The sequence below is a fragment of the Grammomys surdaster genome, unplaced genomic scaffold (assembly GCF_004785775.1).
Source record: "Grammomys surdaster isolate TR1022 unplaced genomic scaffold, NIH_TR_1.0 543, whole genome shotgun sequence".
In the NCBI taxonomy this organism is placed as follows: domain Eukaryota; kingdom Metazoa; phylum Chordata; class Mammalia; order Rodentia; family Muridae; genus Grammomys; species Grammomys surdaster.
The window spans coordinates 1205065-1229589 of NW_021604962.1; the positions used below are offsets into that span (position 1 = coordinate 1205065).

The 24525-nt window shown below is 41.2% G+C and overlaps 1 protein-coding gene across 2 annotated transcripts; it reads right to left on the reverse strand.

Annotated features, from left to right (window-relative positions):
* Window positions 1-346: 346 nt before the first annotated feature.
* Cldn12 (claudin 12) lies at window positions 347-10110 on the reverse strand. 2 transcript variants are annotated; one of them, XM_028781773.1, is made up of 4 exons: window positions 9986-10110; window positions 8401-8487; window positions 6315-6367; window positions 347-3783 (listed from the first exon to the last, which is right to left on the reverse strand). In XM_028781773.1, exon 4 carries the CDS (start codon window positions 3757-3759, stop codon window positions 3025-3027), a length of 735 nt encoding a protein of 244 aa, XP_028637606.1. In that variant the 5' UTR covers window positions 3760-3783; window positions 6315-6367; window positions 8401-8487; window positions 9986-10110; the 3' UTR covers window positions 347-3024. The 2 variants fall into 2 exon arrangements, with proteins under 2 accessions (XP_028637606.1, XP_028637607.1); XM_028781774.1 differs by lacking the exon at window positions 9986-10110 and adding an exon at window positions 9850-9875.
* Between the last annotated feature and the right edge of the window lie 14415 nt (window positions 10111-24525).

The window sequence follows — 24525 nt, forward strand, 5'->3', positions numbered from 1 at the left end:
AGTGTTGACAGCACTTTCCTGCAAACCTAAGCTTTGAGTAAGGAAAGTTGCCGATACCTACATGTTTTGAATTCCCAATTACTAGCCTACCCACAAAAGTTCACAGATGAAGAAAATCTGGACAACGACTTTACTGAGTGCTCTTTTGTGGACTGGCAAAAAGCTCACTGAACAAAAGCCCACTGAACCGAGGGTGTGACCCTTCTAGAGGAACGGTGTCTTGCTCTGCAGTGGCCCTAATTCCCCATCCATGGTCTTTAGGAGTGCCTTACTTTCACTGACATACACATGACAAACAATTTCCAAAATATTCAACCTTAAAGCTGAGAAAAGAACAGAGACAAACTTGTAAAAATACATCTTTTAATAAACATGAGGCAGCACAGCACACCCACTGAGGTTTTTACCTTGTGGTTTACAGCATACACTATCCATCACAGAGCGTATGTACAAGCAGAGTGAACTCGGGATCTCAGATTTATTCTTCTCCCAAACCTGGGCAACACAAATTCTGTGCACCATCTCACATTCAAGGTTGTTTGCCAAACTGGCTCCTTAAATGGCTTTTAAAATCAACAGCTTTTTAGCAACAAAAGAAGTTATCCATCCCATCTCAATAACAGCCCAGGAGTGCTCAAGTGACTCAAAAGGATTGTAAATACATGCTTTCCTTTGATGGCTTTAAAAAAAAAAAAACAGCTATTTATGCTCAGTCTGGAATACTAAAAAGATAATACAGAAACAGCTGCTTCTCTTCCTGAGTGAATTCATAATAAATAGTAACTGGAGGCTATAGATGATAATGCCAAAAGATTCTCATAAGAAAACTTAATGTTTGTAGTTACAATCCTGTGAGCTAAAAATTGTCTAGTATTCTCATTGCTGAGTCCACTTTTTTTCCTAATTCTTTTTTTTTTTTTTAAGACAACGGCTCACTGTGTAGCTCTGACTGACTTGGAACTTGCTATGGAGACCAGAATTTCCAGAGATGCACCTGTCAGGATGCCTCCTGAGTGCTGGTATTAAAGTCAAAAGCCACTACACCTGGCCCTATTTTTTATCTCTTTATACCAAAACCAAGGTATGGTGGACTTCTTAATTCTTTTGAAAACAGTTTAGTGAGAGAAGAACTAAGATTAATTAACAAAGGAAAAAGACTAATATTAATCTCAAAATTCCAGCTGCCATTGTCTTGGAATGAGCAACACTCAGCTTTACTTATGAATGAGAAGAACCAGAGGTGGAAAAGATTAGAAGCCATAATTTTAAAAAACCATAGATGTGCATGCTTTGTACTGACAGTATTTAAAAATTATACAACTAGATTTACTTGCCTACATGAAGTAGTACTGGACTTAGGGAAAAGTATTACATATCTCTATAGAAATACTCAGATTTGCAAAAGAGGCATCATAAACTGTTACCATAAAATCAGCTGCTTGTAAAAATCTAAAACCATTATACTACAATCCTTACAAACATAATGCTATTAAGTGGACTTTATACCAATTAATGAGCAGCTCAAATCCCTAAGAGTTAAGACCCAACATCCCTCAATGTCAAAGTTAAATGTTAGTACTAACATGGTTTTATCCATTTGATATAACATCAGAAGAGATGTTTTTAAAACTTGTCCCTCTTTACTGTATCATTAATTTCAGAGGTAGAACGGGTATAATTTAATCTCTCTCCTTTCTTGCCCATTCTCATGATCTGAGACCATTATTATGGCTTGTGAGCTATGGGAGGAGACCTAACTAAAGTGAATTTCGAGTGTCCAGGCTATTGCTGCTGGTGTACCATAGGCTGTCTGTGTCAGAAAGACATGTTTCAGGTGAAATACATTCCTGGGTCAATGCTTGACAAGTTTACCAGCTACCATAAAGTCAGACTTGCCACTGGTTATCAAATGTATTAGATCAAAATTCCTACACAGCCACAGCTACTTCTCCTGTTTCTGTATCCTCTAAAGTACTTACTCAAGTGTTAGGTAGTGTTAGAAGCAAGTAATCAGTCCTGAAGCAGGAACTGAACAGAGTAAAGCCACTACTCAAATAGTAGCCACCAAATGAATCTTTGACACTGACACTGAAGAACAGACTCCTGTGCCCTACCATTTGTGTCTAAAAGACAACCATTTGGCTTCAACGACCTTTTACTCATTTGTCCTAGGCACTAAGTGCTTGTACAGCACATGAGCACTACCTCACTCGGGATATCTGAAAGGAATTCTTGCTTCGAATGAAGCAACATACTCTCTCTTGACATATTTTTAACTCCAGCAATATAATCAGTTAACTAGACGTAGTTGGGTGTGCCTGTAGTTAGTGCTCAGGAGGCCAGCGGATGGAAAGTTTGAGTACAGACTGGTCTACAGAGTGGTTTCTAGGCCAGCGAGGGCTACACAGCAAGACCCTGTATGAAACCAACAAAGTCAAATGTTAACCGTATTTAAATGTTAGCCTTACTCTGTCATCATTTAAAATGCGTTTCACTTTTCACTGAAATGAGGTAGAAGATAGTAATCTTCAGTATACTGATGCCTATTCAATTAGTCCCAAGAGAGAACAAAATTATACCTTCAAACTGGTAGAGTCCTGAAGATAAACTACTAGCCTTATCCGACCAAGATGTCTTAAATTTGAAACTGCCCCCTTTCACTTTTAAGTCATCGGAGACGATGCACAATCTGAAATATCGGTAAGGATCAAACAGCGTTGTTCAATATGCTGTTTTCATTGCCTCAGTCGTTATCACAGGTCCTTTCACGTAAGTAATTGATCAGACATCGACAAGGAGGACTACAGACCCTCCTGGTCTTAGAAGCAAGATAAAAGGAATGTTTCACATTTAGAAGAATATGTACCTCATAAAATCTAGCAGCATTTCATTCTACCAAGATATACAAATTTGGCTCCACTGACTGGTAAGGAACATAGGAAACATGTACACAGGTCTGAGAAGGCTCGTTATGCAGTGGGCTGTGAGGCTACAAGACACCCTTTGAACAGTTAATTATATCTGTTAAGTGCTATGTGAGACTACTGGAATGTCAATTTCAATGGCGGAGAGGCGGGACCGTGATGAATAGGGTTGTGAGTAAGTGTGCATCCCGGGAGGATGAGAGTACAGTGGTTGCCAGAAAGGAGAGGACAAAGCCTTGCATGCACAATACCAAACGAACAGCAGAAGAGCCGTCATAAACAGGCCCCCTGAGCTAGCGATAGTGACAAATACTGCGTAGTCAAAGGTAAAGACTGGCTCAAACTTCTTGTTGAGATGGCTGTTATAAAAGATGACCCAGATGGATGGAGAGAGGCTCACGGTACCTGCCAGGAAAAACAGGAGTCCGGCCACCAGGTGGCAACCTGCACTATTGACCAGACACTTGGCCAGTTTGATGTTAGGCACAGAGGACTTGAAGGCTGTATTACACATTCCAATCAGGCAGAGTAACAAGGCACCCATTGCGATCAGGATGCTGAGGGGCAGGGCAAACTGGAGGACACGCAGGTCCAGCTGGTCCACTGACAGGTACCAAGTGCGGTCATACATCAGGCAGTCAGTGCTGCCATCATACCGGGCACATTTCACCCACAGGCCTGTGTAAATTGTCAGGTTCTTCTCATTCCTGTTGAATGTGATCAGCCGCAGTTTCCTCCAGTTGGGAAGCAGAGTCCCCGCAAAGAGGCCTGCTACAGAGGCAATACCACACAGGAAGGACAGGACGGTGGCTGCATGGACATCTCGGCAGCCCATGGCAGCCCAAGCAGAATGTTCAGTCTGGGGGATGACACACAGAGGGGAAATCAGGCACAGTAGGAGAACACAGATAGAGCTGCCATAACAGGCAGCATATTTACAGAGGACACACTAGTGCAATCCTAGCACTTCTGAAGCAGGAGGACTGCAATATGTCTCAGGTCAGCCTGGTCTCTAAACTGAGTTCTAGACCAGACCCTGCCACCACCCACCCGTCCCAATAGAAAGAAATTAAAGAAAAACAAAAGATGGAAACCCGTTTCCTCCCTGTATAATACGAGTGTACATTAGCATATATGTCCCAGATCAAGTGCACACAAGTGCTTTGCCATCACTTTGTCACACTGTAACAAATATCTTTAGCCATCATTATTTTTCTTTATAATTAAAGACAAAAACATCACACCTAAAATTTACAATTGGTTGTCAATATTCACTCAGCACACATATAGGGGCCACTGTGCATATCAGGTATTCAATGAAAAAGCACAAATTATTCAAACTGTAGCAAGGTCTAGAACACTCAATACCTAACAGCTACAGGCTCTACAACTTCAGCCTAAGAGCTCAAGCAAACTTAAAGTGAGATCCAAGCAGCAGGTGAGTACGTGGTCTCCCAAAGGCAAAGGGATGGAAGAGCATGGCAGGACAGCGGGGACAGCTGCCTCTTGACCTGGCTGACAGACAGACATTCCCTGTGTCTTCACTCTTCGTCTGCAAACTAGGTAAGAAAGTAGTGCCTACCTCACAGGGTTTTTTCCTCATAGGTCCAATGAGTTAATGCAATGTCACGTGCTTAGAACACACATGAAGCACAGTGTAAAGTGCATGTAGGGTATAAGCACAGGCGACTACCTTTTCTGCTACACTAGTGCTCAGTACTTGGGACACTAGAGTTGTTTAAGCAACGTTTACTGAATGAATGCTACATGAGAAAAAGCAAACTCATCTCATTGCTGTAATTTTGGCACACCAGGAAATTATTACAAGTGAAATGGGCCCATCTCTAGTCAATCAGTCAAATAGAGAAGAGAAGGCCCTGGAATCTCTGCTTACCTACCTTCTGGATGATTTCATGTGACTCAAGTGCTTTTCAGGGAAATCTCTAGCACTTGGTAGTTATAAAGCTATTAACGTTAGTGTAAGAGAAACAGATTCTGAAGTAGAACATCTTTAGAACACCTTGCCATTGTAACAGTAACAGCAGCACAGCCTTTCTTCTCAAATTACAAGGCTGTATTCTTTTCCCATCTATAATTAACTATATAAAGCAGTATCGGATTCAGATTTAATTTTCTCCAGAGTTTATAATGCACCTCAAAGCACAACTTAAACATATTTTCCACCATGACGCAACAGAACAGACAACTTTTAGGAGTACATTTACTTTGTTGTTGTTTAAAGCAAGATGAAGGGCCAAAGTTGACAGTGACTTTTAAGTCTGATATAATATCATGATGTTCACAGAATCCATCATCTTTTCGAGAATCAAATATTCTCTACTGAGATGGTACAGGAACATTCCCAGAAAGTCAGAATCAGAAATATAATCATGGTGAAATACTAAGAAACTAGGTTAGGTTAGCACACGCTTCAGCAAGCAAACACAATGTTCTGTAGAAAACAATGTCATGTTATACACCCATGTAAGTTAGGAACAGTTTTACTAACAAAAATTCTATCCCTGTGTATTCAAATACTAATACATCATTAAGTGTATAATACGAAAGTAGAGCTTGGGCATAAACGGTCTTAAATTAGATTTTCAAATTAAACATGGATAGTTCTAAGTTTCCCCATAGTATTAGCTACTACTTGTTATGCTGCCTTCTGTCAGTATCAGACATTGTAACTGTTCCAGAAAATTTTCAGAGTTAAATTGCAAAAATATAGGTTAGTTTTCATGTAAATTAGAAAAATAATCCACCCTTCCACCTTTCTTGTTTAATTTTAGCAACAAAGACTTTGGTTCAGAACTAACACCTTGGTGCAGGTTTGAGAATACTCGCATTAGAAATGCTTAATGATACCAAGCTCCACAATTCAGTTCCAGTTGTTTTCTGACCTGTTTCCACCATATATGATGAGCAGTTTGCATAGTACCTGGCATACAAATCATTTTAGGATTATATGAATGAGAAGTGGGCCACATACCAAGGCTATACAGTGTATTCACAAATGTGGGCTAGACAAAGAAACAGCTATGACTAAGAAGTCAGTCATGTAACAATTTTTTGTAGCGTGTGATGCATATGGAAAATGCCCTGAAAGGACACTGCCCTAGTGTTAATAAAAATATGCTATTACATGCAAATTCAAAATCCTGATGGTTAACCAACTGTATAATTACCATGTATTAAGTGATCATTGTTGTTATATTAAGCAGCATAAGCCAGTAAACCATTTATTAAAAAGTTATTGCCCTGGGTTAGGTAAAGATGGAGCAGTAAGAAAAAGGTTACTCCTGTTTCTTTTAAAGCTTCAAGACTCCTTCAGCAAATACTTAATCACAATTTCATACTTGTTTCCGGAGATGGGGAACAAATACTCACAATCTCAAAGTAACAGGAGTTTCTCCAAACAGCCTGCCCTGTGCCACTGATCCCTGCAACCCAAAGGCAATGAAGAGCAAGATCAGAATATACAGCTTTATTATTAATACTTTCCTGCGATCCTTAGCCTACAGACAATCAAACACTATTAATGAACATGGGCAGACCAGCATTTATTTCAACGCTAAGTGTATTTATACCTTCCTTCGAGTTGATGTTAAATTCTGCATCAGATCTCTGAACTTGCTATGGTGACACATGCTTAGTTAAACTCTCAAAGACTAACAGTTTTATAGTCAACAGACATACCATGAAATGTGTTTCAGAAAGAGAACGTTAGCGATCTCAAATCTTCAGGTTCAACCCTAGTGCTGAAACTAATGTTTAGCATCTTGTAACCTCCTTTGGTCATTTCACTTATCCTGTTATTAACTCTACATATCTATAATTTGATAGTAAGTCTCATCCCATAGTGAGATAACCTCTCATAAGGTGGTGGAGGAATGATATGAAATGATATATTTAGTGTTGAAACTAAAAAAAATTGCTGACTTTCAGATTAAGACTTATTCAAATTCGAAACCCCTGTGCTATGTCGATGAATTCTGTATCCAGAACAATTTTTTGAGATGCAGATCTGTCACTTCACTTCTTTCCAACTCAATAGTTTCCACTTCCTGAATAATGAAGTCTCTGAAAACCTCAAACCTCCCCACAGTGTCCACCCTCTGGCTTCCCCCATTCTCAGCCTCTTTGTATGTCACTCTCTTACCTTACACAGCTAGCTATGTCACCATACTGTTTAACCTTTCCAAACTTTCTACTTAACCTCCCAGTTTTTCTGCTTTTTAATTTAATCCAGAGCTAGGCCACATGGCATTCTTCAGAACTATCTTTTTAAAGATTTATTTTTATTTTATGTGTATGGATTTTTACTTGTATATGCGTTTGCGCATCACACGCACGCACGCAGTGTCTGAGGCCAGAAGAGGATGTCAGGTCCTCTGAAACTGGACTTCAAGATGGTTTTAAGCTACTACGTGGGTGCTGGAAACCAAACCAGGTCCTCTAAAAGAGCATCAAGTGCTCTAAACTGCTACGCCAACTCTCCAAGCCTTTAAGAACTTTCTCAGTCCCACCATATTCTTTAGTGATATCCAGTCATACTGCTGGGGAGGTCTACCTAACCCCCCCCTTCCTGTTCACAGCCTTCCTCCATCCCCGGCTGCATCATGTGAACAGCACTGTTTTACTGTCTTTGGTGGCAGTGATAATGCTTACAATTCCTTGCTTATATATTCTTCTTTCCCAACAGATTATGAATTTCAGGACCGAGATCCCCGTTCTGTTTGGTGTGTTTCCTACTGACACACAGAAGTACTCCATTACTTACTGACTGAAGCAATCAATACATAGCTGGAGACAGAGAAAATTATAAAGTATTATAAAGTTGGTTTAGTATAAGTTGAACTCATTTCATTTGGTAAGGTCACCACAGCCTAATCTCTGAAACACTCAAGATGTTTCTAGATTATGTGTCTGTTTCTGCTCCTTATTGGCCAAAACTCTGTCCAATTTTGTAAAATGAAAGCAAGATTTGTCTAGCAATGACAGAACTTTTGTTTTGGCGTGGTTACTGACCAAATCAAATACTCTGATCCAAAACAGTGACTCCACAATTGTCATCTGTTCCGGAGAGACTTTCAGAGAGGAAAATCTGGTACATCAATGATAGTATCATTGTTAATAAAAATATTTTCAAAAGATTATTTTCTCTGGCTTTGAAGAGAGTTCAAAGAAAGCTGATGCAGAAATACTGGCTAAGAGTTTTTGAAATTCTCAAAACCATTATAATTTTTATAGGGACAATTCCAAGGAATCACTACAAAAGAATGCATGCCTTATGGCCACTACATAATTTCTGATGCTAACACTGGCTATCCCTTCTACCTACAATTTAGGTGTCCTTGGAATCTGTAACCATCAATCCCTGTTCCCACAAAGGTCCTCCACTGTTATTTTGCTGAAGAAGAGAAGAAAAGCAGCGTTCCTGAATGAGACAGCAGAAACATTATAAACCACTTACCCTTTAGTGTATCTGATCCTCCAAAATCAGCTTACTGAACTCAGATGAAACAGGAGCATGTGCACACAACGCAGAGATAATCTGGACCTACCAAAGTAGAAAAAAATGATGCTCCAAAGTACTACAGTCCTTCTCTCAAAGGTCTATTTTAATTCACATATAACAGGGAGGGGGAAGCAGTAACCATCTAGACTTAATAAAATGCTACAGCAAACAGGCAGGCAAAAGTTTCTCAAAAAGACAGTTTAAGGTTGGGGTGTAGCTCAGTGCTAGAATGTGTGCCCATCAAGTAGAAGGCCCTAGGTTGAAACACCAGGACCATGAAAAAGCAAAGCCAAAAACACAACAAAAATAACACAGGCAGTCTGTTCTTATATTCACTAGTAGATTTGAGCCTCAAAAGAAAAATAAGTCTTATTTTGTGATTTGAAAGTTCAGGATAATTAAGGCTAAAATTAAAAATCACTTTACTGGGTTAGAAATCTAAGAAAAAAAATAATGGTTTTATTTTTTCAAGATCCAGTTCCTGCCTATCGTGTCCTAAGCACTATACAACTGTCTTGGAATGAAAAGAAATGCACTATTTTCTAAAGTGTTTAAAAAATGGTATTTACAATAATACCAGACAAAACTGACCTGCATTGTACAACCTAAAATTAGCAACTTTTTTTGTCCTTTTTCCTCTATGTTGTGTGTGGTATCGCCCTTGGCTCAACCTGCCATTTGGTATGTTTTCTTATCTCTAAAGAAGAACGACTTCCTCTTTAAATACTAGTTAACTCAAACAGGTAGGATGAGTGAAAACTCATAAACGCCTGGGCGCTTCCTGGATCGAGGCGTTCATCACTGGCCCTATTACAGTAATTATGCAGTACGGGGCCCGGGTGCTGATTTCGATCCAGGTTCCCCACCTCCCATCCACAATTCAAGTTGTTATCAAGCACGGTTGCTTCAAAGTCAGAAGGGCTCGTTTCTTACAACCAATGACATCAATCGGACCCCTGGGCAACCTTTTCCAGTGAGGTCACCTAGCGTGGAGAGTGGACCCTCTGCAGGCCAGGGCAGTGTCGGGGGACAGCAAAGCCAGCTCGGCCAGCTGCGCACGCTCGCCCCCGCCTCTGCCTGCGCCGGTGGGAGCCGCGTCCTCAGGAGACCCCGAGCGGCCGAGCCGGGGAGAGGGGGGCGGCTGCGCACAGCCAATGGCGTGAGTGCGCCCCGCACGCTCGCCGCGAGCCCACCCCTGCCCGGTGCGTGGGGAGCGCCAGCAGGTCAGCGTTACACAACCAACTCCGTCAGCCGCTGGGTCGAAAATAGCAGCTAACTCGCAGCTCGCGCCTCACACCCCCGCTCGCCCGCCCGCCCCCAGCCCTCGGCTGCCCCGGCAACGCGGCTGCACATTTCCACACTCCTCTGAGGGCACGAAAACGTTTTAAACGCGGTACCAAATACCTCCTCAGCCACTTTCCACATCCACCCATGTGGGCAACGTTTAAAATGCCGACTCGCCGCCACTTCGCCGCTTCACGTAACACCTTCAACTACTTGCAAAATACTCCGAAACGGGAGCGTTCCTGACCACACCTACCAGCTCCTCACCGCCCGGGCATCGGGCTCGCCCACTCGCAGCTGCGTCTCCTTGTCTCCCTCCGCTGCCGCGGAAGTGCGTTCTGGCGAAGCCGCCCCGGAGGCTTCAGGGAGCCAGTCAGGCTCTCCCCGGGCCCTGCTCTGGAAAACCTTGGCTGCCTAGAACTACAGTTCCCAGCATTCATCTGGCCGCTGGCCGTGGGCCCTATCCTGAGACCACCTCCTCCTTCCGGGTCCCGCCTCCTTCGCTTCCTCTTGCACCTTGTTAGAGCTAGGTTTAGGGCTTGGTTTCGAATGCACTCGCGCACTCGCATGAGGGACAAATTTTGAGATTCGGGTACTCAATCAAAAGTTGTTCGTTAAATGCAAGAAAAGGTCTAATTCCATGGCCACACAGGTTTACAAGGGGCGCTTTGCAAGTTACTTCTGTGGTTATCTAACTATAGGCAAAAGATAACACTGCAGTAAAATTCCGTGCATAAAGCTAGTCGTTAAGTATTTCATTTGACTCTTCGACATACACATTAACTATCTTCTCCCGTCTTTTCTTGTATTTGCCGATAAATATGTCAAACGATTCATACACAGTATTTATTAGATTGAAAAAATAAATTAAAAAAATGATGCCTATGACTTCCAATGATTCCATCCCACCATACATACATACACACAGGCAGACACACACACACACACACAAATGGAGAAACAAAAACTGGTCGATGTTGACAACTTTTTCTTTAATTTGTTTTATCTTTTTTTTTTTCTTATTCACTTTACACCCTCCTGGACACCCCCCTCCCACAGTCCTTCCCCCATCCTCCTCCCCTTCTGAGTGGGTAAACCCTCCCCCATGCCCCAACCCTGGCAATTCAAATCACTGTGAGGCCAGACAAGGCAGCCCAACTAGAGGCAGACACAGTATCCCAGGTACGGACAACAGCTTTTGGGATAGCTCCTACTCCAGTTGTTCAAGACCCGCTTGAAGACCAAACTGTACATCTGCTACTTATGAGCAGGAAAGCCTAGGTCCAGCCTGTTTGTTCTTTGGTTTGGTTTGGTTTGTTCTGAGAGCCCAAGGGTTCAGGTTAGTTGACTCTGTTGGTCTTCCTGTGGAGTTCCTAGGCCCTTCAGGGCATGGCAGTACTTCCTCCTTGTTCTTCAGTAAGAGTCCCCAAGCTCCATACACTGTTTGGCTGTGGGTGTCTGCATCTGTCTGAGTCAGCTGCTGGGTGGAGCCTCTCAGAGGACAGTCATGCTAGGCTCCTGTCTGCAAGTATAACAGGGTATCATTAATCGTGTCAGGGATTGATGCTTGCCCATGGGATGGGTCTCAAGTTGGGCTGGTTATTGGCTGGCCATCTCCTCAGTCTCTGCTCCATCCCCTCTGCCTGTGTTTCTTGTAGACAGGATAAATTTGGGGTTGAAAGTTTTGTGGGTGGGTTGATATCCCTATCACTCCACCAGGGTTCCTGCCTGGCTACAGGAAGTGTGTTCTTCAGATTCCAAACCCCCAATGCTGTGAGTCACAGCTAAGGTCACCCCCATTGATTCTTAGGTGCCTCCCATATCCCAGGTCTCTATGTTAACACGTTTTTTATTATTTAATTTTTTCATACACATTTTGATTATGTTTCCCTTTCCCCTGACCTCTTTCAGCTCCCCACCACCTCCCTACCCACTCAGCTTCATGTTATTTATGAAAACAAAAACAAAGACCATGAGACTTAATCACACAAACAAACCTCAATAAAACAAGAAATCGCAAACCAAATCAAAACAAAAAGCCCACAAAAGACGTGGAGTCTTGTTTTTCAGTAGCCAACTGCCTGTGATTGATGTCGTTTTGGATAAAATTGGTCTCTTTCTCAGTAGGTATCAATTCCAAAGAGCCTCTAGGTTAGAGAATAACTTTTGAATCTAAGCAAGTACACAATTTTTTTATAATATTCATTTAAAAGTTCTGTAGATTCTCAATTGCCATCTCTCAAAAAGGATACACAATTCTCATAGTTGACAGGACTGTAAACCGTCTCACCCGTTCTCTGCCCTGGTGTTACCTTGGAGAAGAAGACTGGGGTGTCTTATGGTCTCCATCTGTATAACAGTGTGTTTGTACCAGAAAATCATGAGAATTAAATTAATCTAAGCCTTATAAGAAGGAAAACATAGAAAAGTATAGCAGTATCTCACACACAACAAGGACTTCACTATTAATACTTTCCATTTTGTGTTGCAATAGTAACCACTAGACTCTTACTCGAAAAGTGGGGAAGTCTATTATCTGTCCACTGCTATCTTTTTCTCACGATGGCCATATTGTTTCAGGGGGCAAACAAGTCTATCTAAGGCCAGAAACAATTAGCCCCCAAGCAGAACTGGAAAAAGTAGGTCTCTAGCACACAGGTCTTGTCACCCGAGTCCTGTTTCTGGCCCAAGCTTTTCTGCCACCTGAGTCTGGACAAGATGCTTCATGGGCCCTCTTCTACCATGTAGGCGCCACCATGGGTTGTACTCTCAAATATAAGCCAGAATAAACCTTTCTCTCTGTGTTCTTCCTGTGAAGTACTTTGTCACAGTCATGAGAAATGCAATGCAGCCCTCTCTTTCCTCCATTCCTCTTCCATCCTAAGAACCCTTTGACTACTTGGGGACACCCAGACAGGATGTCACAGTTTTATGGACCTGATTAGCAATTTTAAGTTCATCCAGAACCTTACCTCACTCTTTGCCATGTAATATAACATGTTTAGGTTTGGAAAAGGTTGTGCTGACTTTAGAAAATCTCACACTGCCTAACATATTCCAAGAACCTCTTCCAGGCTGAGCCCAAAGATCTGATTTTTGAGGCTTACTTTTCTCTACTTTTTTTTCTTTAACCACTTTTCCAAAAACCTTCTTTTCCTTGGATTTGAAAGTGCTGCTATTTCTATCTCTAATCTCTCCATTTAGTTCCGTGTCAACCTTTCCTTTCCTTTCCTCCTTCCCAATCTCCAGTGTAGTTAGCAACAGGCTAGGTTTCCTGCTCTTCCCTAAGCCAACACACTTTCTTGGAGCAGAGCAACCAATTTTCTTAAATCCACATCTTTGGCTCAGACTTGCCATTCCTTTAGTATATAATTACCAGCCTGTGTGCTTTTTTTGCTCTAGAATCAATTCAGCCTTTGCTAATACAAGTTAACTGTACTCCTGTGGCATTAACCAAGGGCCTTACCACGTGAGTGGTTTAACTTCATTATCCATTTTTTATTGATATATTCATTTTTAGCCATTTTTATTCAATATTTTATTTATTCACATTTCAGGTGTTACCCCCTTTCCCTATTCCTCCCCCTCCCTTAATCCCCTATCCCATCCCTTCTCTTCCTTTTTTGCTTTTATACTGTTTAAATTACATGCAAGTAGTCAGTTCTAGGTTGAAGAACTAGCAATACAATAGATGCAAATAGTCAAGGAACTACCAAGACAAACTGGCAGGAATCTAAAACTTAAACTAGAACAAGGAAGTAGGCTTCAGGTATAAAAATGACTTTGGGCTAGGACAGGGAAGTAGGCTCAGATAGTTTGGTCATCCTGATAAATCCTTAGAAATAGTGATCACAGGACTCTGTTTATTGTCCTGCGTGTTCTTTGACTATCTGGGTTTATTGTTATATTCTTTATACTCTATTTAAATTAGGAATCACATCTTGATTCCTCCTGTAATGGAAAACAAGGGAAGACAGTTCTGAGTATTTGTAGTAGTCAGAGAGTGGGAAGCTAGAATTTTTTATTAATTATTTTATTTCTTTACATTTCAAATGTCCCCCTTCCCAGTCCCTCCTCCTCAAGCCCAGCACCCCACTCTCTCCCCTTCACCTCTAAGAGGGAATGCCCCTATCCTCCTCTTTGCCTATTGAATGTGTGTCTGTCATTAGGGAATCAGGAGCGTTGGGGATTGTAGTGAGGAGCTCGGGCCACTGAGGGCCACTGAGGGCCACTGAGGGCCACTGAGCTACCACGGCAATAGGAGTAGCATTAACTGCCTAACGCGACACTCTTTAATGATGGCCTAGAAGAACAAGCCAGATAAACCCTTTCCTCTCCTAAGACTTTTTTCTTCTTCCTCAGAGTGGTTTATGTCAACCATAGGAAATGAAGTGAAACAGTAGGTAAAGGTTTACGATTACATAGAACTGTTAAACACCTAGGCGTGGTGGCTCATCCCTGTTGCTACTTGGCCTAAGCTGGAGGATCATTTCAACCCAGGGAATTCAAACGGCTTCCTGGGCAATGTAGAATATCAACTAACACACACACAGAGAGAGAGAGAGAGAGAGAGAGAGAGAGAGAGAGAGAGAGAGAGAGAGAGAATAGGAAAAGAGAAAACTTCAATGCATTTTCAAAAACTGCTAGGAATCCACAGTACAATCTGTAACAGGAAGCACGGCAGCTCATTGGTTTCTTTTTAGGAGTTGTGATACTGGGGACTGAGCCTTTATCCTCACACATGCAAAGCAATCTGCTACTAAGTGATATCCCTAGACTTTTTTTTTTTTTGCATTCATTTTTCAGTCAGGATTATATGTAGCCCAAGTTGACCTTGAATTTATTCTCCTTGCCACTAGGGTTACAGAGCTATCCTACCAACCCTGCAGTAAGTTTCTAATCTTTAATAGTTGCTATCTGCGAGTTGAGGAAGGACAGATGATACAGAAAGGTTTGTCTAGAAGTGAGGCAATGACAGCTTTGTCTGTACCTGTTTTCTGGGTTCTAAACTGTTCAGTGTAACAATGACCACCACCCCCTGCCCTGGTTTCAGTTTTTAAAAGAGAAACTTGTGTCTTAACTTTTGTAGGACTACATTACAGATTTGGAAAAATCACATATCTGATTCTTTGAAACAGATTAGCTTTGATGGTCTCCTGTTTTATAGGAAAAAACCATCTGTATCCATAGTACAGTTCTTACTGTTATTCTTGATGCCAAATGGTACCACTTCTGGGAAAGATAGTTTTTGAAACTGAGGTTCAATTATTATATAGTATTCTTTTTTTCCCCGTCATGATGCAGCTGACTAGGGGCTTTTGCTATTTTATTTAATCATGTTTCAAACCTAGTCAGAAGCTTTTACTCAACATCTGTCCTTGGTTTAAAACAGTCTTCATATCCTGTAATTTTTAGAAAACCATATACAAATAGAATTAAAAGTATATTTTAGCTGTATAATTATGTCCTTTTGTTTAACACAATATAATTATACTGAAGTCTCCTTAAGGCTTTTTATATAGAAATAATATCAAAATAATGTTTGATAACCAATAAAAAATGAAGGCATTGGTTAGAAATCACTGGCAATTTCAGAAAAACACACTGCAATCTCAGGAAGCTTTTGTCCTTTGCTTTCAACTTTGAACACACTCAGAGTTCAGAAAAAAATAGGAAAAAATACTTTGTCATATATTGCTCTAAAATTAATACAATATGAACCACATATCCTGTTCTTCAAATTCCAAGAATTTCAAAGGTCATGTTTCAGACAGTAACTATACCTCACATAGCTTGGCATCTGTGTATTCCAAAGACTTAAATTTCTTTTCTTTTTTTTGTTTTTGTTTTTGTTTTTTTTTTTTTGAGACAGGGTTTCTCTGTGTAGCCCTGGCTGTCCTGGAACTCACTCTGTAGACCAGGCTGGCCTCGAACTCAGAAATCCACCTGCCTCTGCCTCCCAAGTGCTGAGATTAAAGGCGTGTGCCAAAGACTTAAATTTCTACTGTAGACATTTTAATGCTATGTACAAAAAGGGATAACTTCCTCTATAGTCTTCCAAGTACCTGATAATTATTAATTAATAAACTGTCACATGGTGAAAATCATTTAAAAATTATAATTTGCCCCAAATGAGTGAGCTGTTACAGTCAGAAATAGTAGTTAAAATCAAACTGTCCTGATCAGAGCCAACAGAGGCAATGACCCTGTTTGTTCCTCCTAAATATCCATGGAGAATTTGCAATATTCAAAATTATCTTTCTTCTACCCCCTTCCCATTTATATTGCATGCTTTTTATTCTCCTTCAACTAGTTAATACACACGCAAAGATAAAAATGAAACCCCTGGTGGGTATGTTCTCACTGCCTGCCAAGCTCTAATCAGAAGACAAGATACCTCTTTAAGGGGAGAAACAACAACAACACTGTTTTTCCTTTCATTGATTTTACAGTAAAAATGATATTGTCTTAACTGCCAACATTTAATCTCAACTACCATCTCACTGGCTTAATCCCAAGCAATAACATTTTTAAGCAGACTATATTTTCCAAATGTCTTTAACTATTGGCTATTTGAGACTCATACTGTTTTCTTTTCTTACTAATAGTGAGGTGGTCTCATTATACAGCCTTGGCTGACCTGGAATTCAAACTCATAAAGACTCAATGCCTCTGCTGGGATTCAAGGCATGTGTCACCACACCCAGAGTCTCACAGTTTATAAACCCTATATGTCCCAGCCAACATTTAAAAAATGACCAGGAGAAAATGTACTGGGGTATTAGATAATACATATGTCTAAGTACCCAGCCTATGGGGACAGTGCCATTTTATCTGATGCGACAAACAGCACAGTCCACATGACAAACAGCACAGTCCACATACTCTGCAAAATGTCCAGATTTGTTCCATTTATTTATTTTAAAAGAAAAGTCAGATTTAAATCAAATTTGTGATACTCAATAGAAATACACATTAAATTCATTATACTCTTTAAACAAAAAGTTGGCACACTTTTAAAATAAAGCAATCTTATGTGTACTTGTATTTTTTTAATTTCTCATTTTTTTAAGACTACAATAAGGATGTTTATGGTACTGCTTTGAAACATTTTCATTGTTACAATTGAGCATCTGTGATGTTGGGAACCAAACCCAGGGCACTGGACATGTTAGGCAAGTGTTACCACTAAACAACATCCCAAACCACTGAAACAATTTTATGTATCATCTTTGTAGGAACCGGTATTGGCTCTGGACACCCTAAGACCAGTTCTCAGCACAAAGGAGGTTTATTTTCCCTGGTGGGACAAAGAGCAGGAAATTGAGACAAAGAGAGGAGATACAAGATGAGGAAGAAGAGGAAGGGAACAAGTGAGAGGGGAAGAGGTGTTTGTCTGCCCTGCCCTGGGGTGGGGCACAGTACACATGGATGAAAACAGATTGCCTCTGGATAAAGAGGAGTCAGACATGGCATGTAGTCTTATAGTAGTTTATAAAGGTAAAGTGGGAAACCCTATGTTAGCATGAGGCATTTAACTTTAATTGGGCATGTTAATTAGGTGAACCAAAGAGGTTTTTGATTACTGGATGCTGGACTTCAATACTGTGATAGCTGACCTTGGTAGTTGGCTTCAGGAAGTAGCCAAATAAGGGACTAGATATTGGTAGCTAGCTTTAGAAATGCAATCTAATGGTTTCTAGCAAGGCAGAGGGAACTGGGGAGGCCTGCCAGAGTCATGTTTGCCTTGCTCTGACTGATTAGCGACCCTTCCTTCATGACATAAAGTTTTGCATGGGATGTACTCTTGCTAACTGGCTTCTCAATCTTACCTTACAAATTAAAAACTATTCCATGGGCTGGGCAGTGGTGGAGCATGCCTTTAATCCTGGCACTTGGGAGGCAGAGGCAGGCAGATTTCTGAGTTCGAGGCTTCCTGGTCTACAGTGAGTTCCAGGACAGCCCGGACTGCACAGAGAAATCCTGTCTCAAAAAACAAAACAAAACAAAAACAAAACAACAACAACAACAACAACAACAACAAAAACTATCCCATGTATCTATGTACTATGTACTTTGTATTTGTCAAGAGATTTTTTTTTTTTTTTTTTTAGCTTCTGTTTCCTGCCTCAAGGAATCTCTGACTCCTCTCATTGCAAAGCATCTGAGCTCAAAGGAAGTACAACTTTACTGGAGAGCTGGCTAAAACCTGAAAGAGTATATACCCTGATGTAACCTGTCCCATTAGAAAAGCAGGCTTGGGCCACTGAGATGAGTGTGTAAAAGCACTCCCTGCACATGTGTGGAAACCTGAGCTTGATTCTTACAACATACCTTAAGGATGAAGACAGAAACCAACTCCACAAAATTGTCCACTGACTCCCACTGCCTGTGGCACACACACCACCCCCCGCACAGTCACAAATAAACAATATATTTTAAAAGAAGACATTTATTCTTACATAGTCAATACATATTTATCATTTAAAAGAAAAAAACTTCATTGTGATAAATAAGGAGATGTTATACGCTAAAACAACATGTTATGATTAAGGTTAGACCACATACACAATAATGAGACCAGAGATCGTACGGCCTACTCCATGATGTTTTAAACTAACATTATGGTGAATTGGTTAAACCACTTTGGCTCCTGCAGGGTCATGTGCATGCTACACCCATCCAAGAGCGCTCTGGCTAGCTAATTTTGATATGCCTCGACTAGCTCAATGGTTGAGCATTTCTAAACCTCTTAGTGGCTAGCATACATTTCCCCCTGGTATTCCTGGCTTAACACCTTCTAAATCTATGTTTTATCTTTGCTGCCCTATTACCTTCTGTGAAGCCCCCCCCCACACACACACACACATAGGACTGCTTTCTCTTTCCAGCTACATTGCTGGATAATTTTTCTTCTGCAGCTCTTAAATCTGACCCTTCTCCCTCAGAATCATGGTGACTGTCCTCTTCCTCCCCCCATATTGTGAGTCTCTGAGGTTTTTGAAGACCATCTATCTATTCACAGGATATCTGAACAAGCAATCATTGCTTGTTTCTAGCTATTTACTATCTGTTCAACCTAGGGTGTATATTTCTGAGATAACCTGGACTAGTATCGGACATGTCCATGAGTTTGACTGTTTTACTATCTATCGCATTTCTTAAATACCCTAAACAGATTGTAATAGCAGCTTTAAAAGGACTGGAACTAAAAATTGCATTCTTAAACAAGTTATAAGGGTCCAGTACCTTATATGAGACTGGAAAACATGTAGACATAGTGTGTTGTGACAAACAGATCCTTAAGTTCTGTATGAGTATATAACGATTTTTATCAATGACAATCTTAAACCTGTATCACTATGCAATCATGCATATTGATGTAAATAAAAACAACCCTGTCTGAGAGGAGCAGTAGCTCTAAGTTGAAGAGTCATTCAATAATCTACCCTTTTACCCCATTATTCCTACATGATATTTCTATATTCCCCACTTTTCTTTTCAACTCTGTTCCCTTTATTTAATAAAGAAAAGATGGAGAAAAAGAAAAGCAAGAGAGAAATTCCTGAATCTAAGTTTCTATACCTTGTTTTGGTTTTTGTTTTCTATAATCAGGATCATTAACAACTTATAAACACTCACCTAAATATCAACAGAGATCCATAACTCATAAAATGTCCGAACCATCTATCTCATCTTAAGGGAATGGAATGACAGTCTTCTTGAAATTGTTTCCTGGTGATTTGGGTGTCTCAGTATCCCCAAGGTAAATCTTGTCAGGGCTTTCTTTTTGGTTTTTATTTCCTGTGAACATACAAGCTCTCACAAGTGATCCACAGTCTAAGGTAGTTGATATATCTAGGTTAGGTAAGGGGTAACACCTCTAATTGTGTGGGCTTCTTGTTATTGAGCATTACCAAACACATAAAGCCTTTGGATAATCTTTAAACATTAGTCTCATTTCTACTGGGTACCTTGTAGATGGTGGGATAGTCTGGGCTCAGCCAAGCATTGTAGAGACAGTGTGGGAGATTGGCAGAGCCATCTCCCACTCTGGCATCTCCTGGGTGTAAGGGCTGGTGTTTCTGGCTGGCCATTTCTTCCTGAGCTAAGGAGAGCCGCCGCTGCTTAGTCAGCCCAAGAAAACACCATTTTAAATTTTAACTTTAACAATATATTTATATATGTAAACATATAAATTAATATATATATTTATATATAATTTATATTATGCATATATACAAATAATTTATATTTATATATTATACCACTCCTAGGCATCTACTTAAAAGATGCTCCACTATCTCACAAAGACATGTGCTCCACTGTTTTCAAAGCAGCCTTATTTGTAATAGCCAGAACCTAGAAACACCAGATGTCCCTCAACTGAAGAATGGATACAGAAAATGTGGTTCATTTACACAATGGAACACTGTTCAGCTAATAAAAAGACATCATAAGCTTTGTAGGAAAATGAATGGAACTAGAAAATAACATCCTGAGTGAGGTAACCCAAGTTAAAGTTAAAGTGGGGTTCCGAGTCTGCCCTGCTACGGGGCTAGGGCAGCTCTGGAGGCAGGCTGTGAGAAGTTTGACTGAGTTTACCCCATGCCAGTGGAAGTTGGGCTATGTGAAGCCACAGGGACACTGCTGGGGGGTAGGGGGAGAGCACAGTCTGAGGTCTCACAGGGCAGCTGGAGCTGGCTCATGGGTCCCTGGAGCCTGCAGGGTAGCCAGGGACCTTCTGGTTCTCAGGCTCTTTGGAAGCCTCGGAAGAGCTCAGAACAAAGTGGGTCCCATGGGCTGGACTGGCCCGAAGCCAAGGGGACTAGGGGTAGAGTGCTCCGGATGAAGAGAGTCAGTCCATGGGTTTAAGATGTTTGTTGTCATGGTGGAAAGATTTTCTCAGGGCGGGCCTGAGGTTAAATACCTTTTGCAGGGAGGATTGTCTGGGAAGGAAAGCTTAATTTGCTAAGCACTTCAGGTCTTTAGGTTCCTCATTAAAACAGAGATCTGTCTTGAGGCTATGTGGCCTGTGGTCACGTCCTCTACCTGTGAGGGGTTGGGGTGTTGGCTTTATGTGACTGAAGGACACAAATCTATGGAGGGCTGCAGCCTCATCTCAGTAGCCTAGTGTCTGAGAGCATGGCGAAATGCCTACCATTCCTTAGGGTCACCTGGGTTCCCTCAGGGTCACCTGGAGTCCATCAGGATCACCTGGGGTCACCAGGGTTTCCAGACTGTGCTCAACCAGAAACCAGGCTACCTTTCACGATCCTACAACTCTTCCCCAAAAGGATTTGTATGGTATGCACTCACGTGGATATTAGCCAAAATGTACAGAATACCCATGATACAACTCACAGACCGTATGAAGCTTAACAAGAAGGAAGGCTTGGGTGTGGATACTTCAGTCCCACTTAGAAGAGGGAACAAAATAATCACAGGAGGCAGAGAGAGTGAGGGATGGGCTGGAAAGACTGGGAGAGTGGGTGGTGAAACAGTGGCAGGATCAGTATGGGGGGAGACGGGGGAGAAGCCCAGAGGGCCAGGAGAATGAATGCAAATATGCAGTAGAAGTAGGTAGGGGGCAGAGGGAACCTCTAGAAACTCCCAGAGCCCTGGGATGTGAGGCTCCCAGGACTCAACTGGGATGACCTTAGCCAAAATGCCCAATAGTGGGGAGGTGGAACTTGAAGAGGCCACCTGCAGTATATAAACATGGCCCCCAGTTGAGGCATGGGCCACCCACCCACCCACCTCCAAACCTTTTGATCCAGAATTGTTCCTGTCTAAAGGTAATGCAGGGACAGTTGCAGACACTTACAGCCAACCATTGGACTGAGGTTGACGAACCCTATGGAAGAGTTAAGGGAATGATTGAAGGAGCTGAAGGGAATTGTAATCCCATAAGAATAATAGTATAAACTAACCTGGACACCTCAGAGCTCCCAGAGACTGAGCCACCAACCAAAGAGCATACATAGGCTGGTCCATGCACCCCCAGCACATAATAGCAGAGGGCTGCCTTGTCTGGCCTCAGTGGGAGAGGATTGCCTGAAACTTGGTGTCCCAGGGAAGAAGGATGCTGGCAGGGGTGAGGTGTGGGTGAGTAGGTGAGAAAGTACCCTCTCAGAAGCAAAGGGAGTGGGGAGGGGGTAAAAAACTCGAGGAGGGGAACTGGGAAGGGGGGCAACATCTGGAATGTAAATAAAATAATTTACTAAAACATATTTATATATAAATATATAAATAAAAGTTTATATAAAAATAGATTTATGTGTGTGTGTAAAAATTGCAACATTTTACTGGAGACATGCTGGAGCATTGTTAGTCTTAATTTGTACAGGTATCCCCATAGTGGCCATAACTTCTAATAAATGCATAGTTACAGAATCTGCCTTTTCAGAAGATAAAGCTGGTGCCCATTGAAATCCTGAACATGTCTATAGTGTGGTGCACTTATTGTAGTTTACCACACTCTGTGAAATGAAACACATCCATCTGTCAAATGTAATTTCTTTGGGAACCTTTAGGGTTACTTCCTGCAGATGAAGTTTGGTTATATAAAGAACACCTAGGATATTTCTTTAGAACTTCCTTACACTGTTGCTAAGTGATAGATAATTCTTTCTTTAAACCTTTGCTGTTAACATGGTGGGTTTTTTTAAATGAAATTCTGAAGCCTCTAGCACAGTTCCTATCAGCAGCTGACCAATTTCATCATTATCTTGTGCTAGAGGGCCTAGAAGACACAGGATCTGATATGTGTTATATGCAATACATGATTTCTATTTCTGATCACTTGTTGTCATTGAATAAACGGTGAAGTCAATTTGGAATCATCCTGAATAAGTTCAGTTGTTTCTATGTGCAAAACAACTCTTTCTGCATATTGAGTCAGTAACTACATTAAGAGACTCTGGAAAAGCTCATAATGCCATTAGAATGGCATACAACTCTCATTTTTGAACTCAAAGGGCTCTGAGCTACCTTATTTATTTTCTTTCTTTTAACTTGCTTTTCCTAATCTATTATTGCATTAGTAATTATATTCTAAATGTAGCTATTTTGAAAATATATTTGAAAGATAAAATGAATATCCTTGGGGAAAACAAAATTTATTTTAGGAAATGTTAAAATATGTACTTCAATATAAATAAATTAACAATGGAGGTCAAATTCAGTATCTTGAACATGCACTTCTTTAATTTTTTTTTTTTTAATAAAGTAGAACATGAATCTGGAACTGTGGAGATAGCTCAGCCATTAAATGTTAGGCTCAGAACCAAAAAGAGTTGCTAGTTGTCATGAAGATCCAAGTTCAGATTCCAGCACTCATGTAAACAAGATTAGTATCTTGCAATGTCTTCAAACTGCAGCTCAGGGGGATCCAACCTAAGGCTGCATTGTTGCACATGTACACATGTGAACATACACACTAAATTGTCTTTATAAATCTAGGCTTTCTCCTTTTGTTTAGGAAAATAATCAACAGCTTTAAAAAGATATAAATAGGCTACATCTTCAATAACATTTTAATTGCACAATGAATCATGAATTTCTTTAGTAGTAGCCTAGGCATCACTCATAAACATATTCCTATTCGTCTTCAAACCCTGTGGTGGTTTGTATAAGCTTGGTCCAGGGAATGGCGCTATTAGGAGGTGTGGCCTTGTTGGAGTAGGTGTGTGTCACTGTCTGGTTGGCCTTTCCACCCTGTGCAGAAGAAACCCACCTCCTGGCTGCTTGCAGAAGAGATTCCCCATCTGACTGCCTTCAGGTCAAGATGTGGAACTTTTCAGCTCCTCCAGTACCATGTCTATCTGCACGCTTCCCACCATGATGATAACGGACTGAACCTCTGAAACTGTAAGCTAGCTCCAATGAAATGTTCTCCTTAGTTGCCTTGGTCCTTCACAGCCATGAAACCTAAGACAGAATTTGGTCCCAAGGACTGGGGAACTGTTGTGATAGCACTGAACATGTTTTGTTTGGAGGAATGTGGACTTGGGGACTTTGGATTTAAAAAGCAATGGAATGTGCTTTATGGGCCAGCCCAGTAGGAATTATGAAAGACATTGTTGCTGAGTATTATTTTGTGGGAATCAAAATTAAAAACAACTCGGCAAAGACCACCAACAACCTGCTGAAGATAGCCATAATAAAAATATCAGGCCCCTCCAGGGACAGAGTGATCAAAAAGATAGAGACAACCAAGGATGACATGCCCTGACAAGCCCAAACATGCCCTGGTGGGAGATGGGCCACCTGGTGTTTTTCTCCCCTTCTTGGAGGTCTGTGGTTTCATGGTCAAAAATAGCAAGTCATCCTGCTCGCCAAAATGATTGCTTACGCAAATTGCTGATGTTTGAAATATCCAATTATATGTAACCGTGCCAGAATTTCCCGCTTTCCCCTTCCCCCTTGCGCCACTCCCTATAAAAGCCCAGAGTTTTCGGGAGTCTTGGCCGATTCTCTCTCCTTCGTGAGATGAGTTTTGACCCGAGGGACCTCGCCAGTAAACTGCCTCTTGCAAATTGCAACAAGTCGGTCTCTTGTGTCTCCTTGGGTGCGCGCTGATCGGGACTTGAGTCGGGGGTCCTTACAATTTCAACTGGCTTAAAAGGTTTCAGGGGAAAGGAATTTTAGTATGTTGCACGGAGATCATTCTTATGATGTTTTGGTGAAGAATATGGCTGCTTTTTGCTCTTTTCTGGGGAGTTTGCCTAAGGCTAAGATGAAGAAATTCAGATTAATTGCATTGATAACAGGAGTCTCAAATAAAGCAAATTT